The 3,560-nt window shown below is 46.5% G+C and overlaps 1 protein-coding gene across 1 annotated transcript; it reads right to left on the bottom strand.

Annotated features, from left to right (window-relative positions):
* Positions 1-1,990: 1,990 nt before the first annotated feature.
* On the bottom strand, positions 1,991-3,252 carry LOC123186023 (transcription factor MYB41-like). Its single transcript, XM_044597821.1, has 2 exons — positions 2,916-3,252; positions 1,991-2,754 (listed from the first exon to the last, which is right to left on the bottom strand). The coding sequence occupies exons 1-2, from the start codon at positions 3,185-3,187 to the stop codon at positions 2,061-2,063; spliced, it is 966 nt and encodes a 321-aa protein (XP_044453756.1). The 5' UTR covers positions 3,188-3,252; the 3' UTR covers positions 1,991-2,060.
* Positions 3,253-3,560: the final 308 nt, after the last annotated feature.

The following is a 3,560-nucleotide window of genomic DNA, read 5'->3' as shown; positions in this document are numbered from 1 at the left end:
CATCAACCGCGTTGTGCTAACGCTTTCGCTTTCGGTGTACGATGATACGTGGACAACACTCTTCCCTCTCGTTGCTATGCATCACCATGATCTTGCATGTGCGTAGGAAAATTTTGAAATTACTACATTCCCAATAAGAAGTGCTTTGCTTTGGGTTCAATCTTGTGGTGTCCTTTCCCGGTGACAGTAAGGGCAGCAAGGCACGTATTGTATTGTTGCCATCGAGGATAACAAGATGGGGTTTTCTTCATATTGCATGAGTCTATCCCTCTACATCATGTCATCTTGCTTAAGGCGTTACTCTGTTTTTAACTTAATACTCTAGATGCATGCTGGATAGCGGTCGATGAGTGGAGTAATAGTAGTAGATGCAGAATCGTTTCGGTCTACTTGTCTCGGGCGTGATGCCTATATACATGATCATACCTAGATATTTTCATAACTATGCTCAATTCTGTCAATTGCTCAACAGTAATTTGTTCACCCACCGTAGAATACTTACGCTCTTGAGAAAAGCCACTAGTGAAACCTATGACCCCGGGTCTATCTTTATCATATTGATCTGCTACTACTTAGTTATTTCCTTTGCTATTTACTTTGCCTTTATTTTACTTTGCATCTTTATCATAAAAATATCAAAAATATTATCTTATCATATCTATCAGATCTCATTCTCGTAAGTGGCCCTATAGGGATTGACAACCCCTATTTGCGTTGGTTGCGAGGATTTATTTATTTTGTGCAGGTGCGAGGGACTCGCGCGTAGCCTCCTACTGGATTGATACCTTGGTTCTCAAAAACTGAGGGAAATACTTACGCTACTTTGCTACATCATCCCTTCCTCTTCGGGGAAAACCAATATAGTGCTCAAGAGGTAGGACTGCCATATTTTTCAAACACATTTGTGTGACTAGCCAGGACCTAACAGTATGGGAACACTTACCATCCAATGTGGCGAGGATGCCTACACCAACTACACTCCATGTCAAATGGTTGCCTTTTCTTAGGGCTGAGTTTGCACTTGGTTCTCTCATGTCCATGTAAGTAGAGTCAAAATAGCGCGATACAAGTGATACACGAGACACTTGTAACTAACTAGAATGGGTAAGGTTTAGGCTTTACCCACCTACACTTAATACGTCCTACCATATAAGCTTCAATTTTAGAGTGGCCATTATGTAAAAATGAACTCAACCGTCAAGTGTGATTATAAATGATTTTGTTTGTGCTAAATATGGTTGAGAGTGTGTCACTTTGCTACAAATATCTGGCTCAAAATGAAGTTTATTCAACCTTTCATAAAATTGCTCGTGGATAGTAACACTCACGTCGTCTCTATAAAACAAATACCCCCCCCCCCCACCGCCTCTTCCTTTTTTTGTGGTGTATTTTAAGTAGTCAAACATTTCTATGTTTGACCAAATTTATAGAAAAAAGCCATATCAACAATACTAATAAGTAAAATAGGAAAACTATATTTCATGATCGATCCAAATCGAGCTGGTGTTATAGATGTCAAATTTTTATAAACTTGATCAAAGTAGAAAGGTTTGAGTTTAAAATAATCCACGGCTATTTCATTAAGGCCCCACTAACCACGTGCTGCCTAGTAACCACCGTAGTAATTGTGATGAAGCATTTATGTTGTCCACACCGTTGTGCAAGATAGCTAACCTATGCATTTTGAGTTGTCTGCAATCTCACTATAGTTGCGAGTGGCAACATGTTAATTGTTTGGCTCTGTGCACTTGATGTAGAGGCCGAGAGTAAGCCTCTTTTTTGAAAAAAAAACATGTGAATTGACAATGGAAAGTATATCATGAGTCACATCAAATGACCAATTAACAACCTTCAACTATAGTGACAAAAACCAATTCTCTAGCAAGAATCATAATATAACACAAAAACAAATCAATGCATGTTTTATCATCTCATCTACTCCTCTATGATGGATCTAACACTGCATCTGCATGTACCTGGCCTGGTTGCATGAAGCAAACGTTATAGGTTATGTACAACACCATCATACACAACACATCTATTTCATTTGGAAAAAGAAACTATAGACGATAGCCGTCCTCAAGTAGTTCCTTCCAGAAAGAATCGCTCTCTAGGGAGCATAGATTGGGTAGTTGTTCCATGGGCTCCATCAAGCCGGCGAACTCCTGCACCGGCAGCATGTCAATCCCCGGTGCAATATCACGCGCTGTGAATGCAGCAGTGTTGCAGAGCTGATCAGCTGGTTCAGCTGCTGCAAAGGAACTCGTTCCCGGAGACATAGCATTGATCAGCTGCTGCTGCACCACGTCTTGCTCTGCAAAATTGGAGGTGTTGCAGAGGTAGCCCGGCTGTAGATAGTTCGTACCAGGCAGCATGTTAAACTTGTCCTGGAGCAGGATGTTTGGAACTATGCTGTTGCTTGAGTTCAGCCCAACATTTGATGCAGCCATCAAGTTGGCTACGAGGTTAGTTGCGTCGTTGTTGGAGCCGGCCTGGAGGAGGTGCTGCAGAAGCTGCGCTTGCCTGAGAGTGCCGATGTCCAGGCCGCCGAGGGTCGCTGCCGCCGCTGCCCAGAGGAGCGCCTCGGGGAGGAGAGCGGCGGAGGAGCCGTCGAGCTGGTGGTCGGGTGGCAGCTGCTGGTGGGTGACGGGGTCGACGCCCATGCGTAGGAGCTTCTTGCGGATGTGCGTGTTCCAGTGGTTCTTGATCTCGTTGTCCGTCCGGCCCTCCAGGTGCGTCGCGATCGTCGCCCACCTAACGTCCACCAAGAAATTATCCATGCATGTCAGTGTCACTTCAAGACTAACAACTATGCAAAAGCCAACGGTGAAGATATTGACAGTGCATGGCGGCTAAGCTGTTGTGCGAGTAGTGGTGTGTGGAGTAGTTGGATTTGGACGTGGACTAGGACGTACTTGTTGCCGTGACCGGCGTGGAGGGTGATAATGAGGCGCTCCTCGTCGTCGGAGAAGTTGCCGCGCTTGATGTCGGGGCGGAGGTAGTTGGTCCACCGGAGGCGGCAGCTCTTGCAGCAGCGGTTGAGGCCGGCGGCCTTGGGCAGGCCGCGCCAGCTGCCGACGTGCCCGCCGCGCTTCTGGATGTGCTCCACCAGCGTCTTGTCCTCCTCCTCCGTCCACGGCCCCTTCTTGACGCCCACGTCGTGGCAGCAGCACGGCGACCTCCCCATCACAAATCCTTTTTCTTCCCGACGGCGACCTCCTCTGCTCGTAAGCTAGAGTCGATCGGGCTCCGGCGCTGTGATGGATGGAGTGGTCAGAAGCAAGCTAGCTATGCGACTATGTTTCTTGTCTTCCTCTCGGGCTGCTGGTTTATATAGAGGTCGTGGATAGCAGTCGCTCCGTCGCGTACCCCATGACGGGACTATGCGAATTTTCCTTCCATTCTGCTGCCGTGGCCATTACTATCCAACAGTTTGTGTATGTCGGATACTCTAAACAAAAGGCGCGCGTACGATGTAAGTCAAAGAGAGTAGTTGATCCGGAGATTTGGCCTCGTAAGACCAGATATATCCTCCTGCATGCTGCACTTCACACACGGTC

Source organism: Triticum aestivum, chromosome 2A, assembly GCF_018294505.1.
Source record: "Triticum aestivum cultivar Chinese Spring chromosome 2A, IWGSC CS RefSeq v2.1, whole genome shotgun sequence".
NCBI lineage: Eukaryota > Viridiplantae > Streptophyta > Magnoliopsida > Poales > Poaceae > Triticum > Triticum aestivum.
This window is presented reverse-complemented; position numbering and strand designations above follow the sequence as displayed.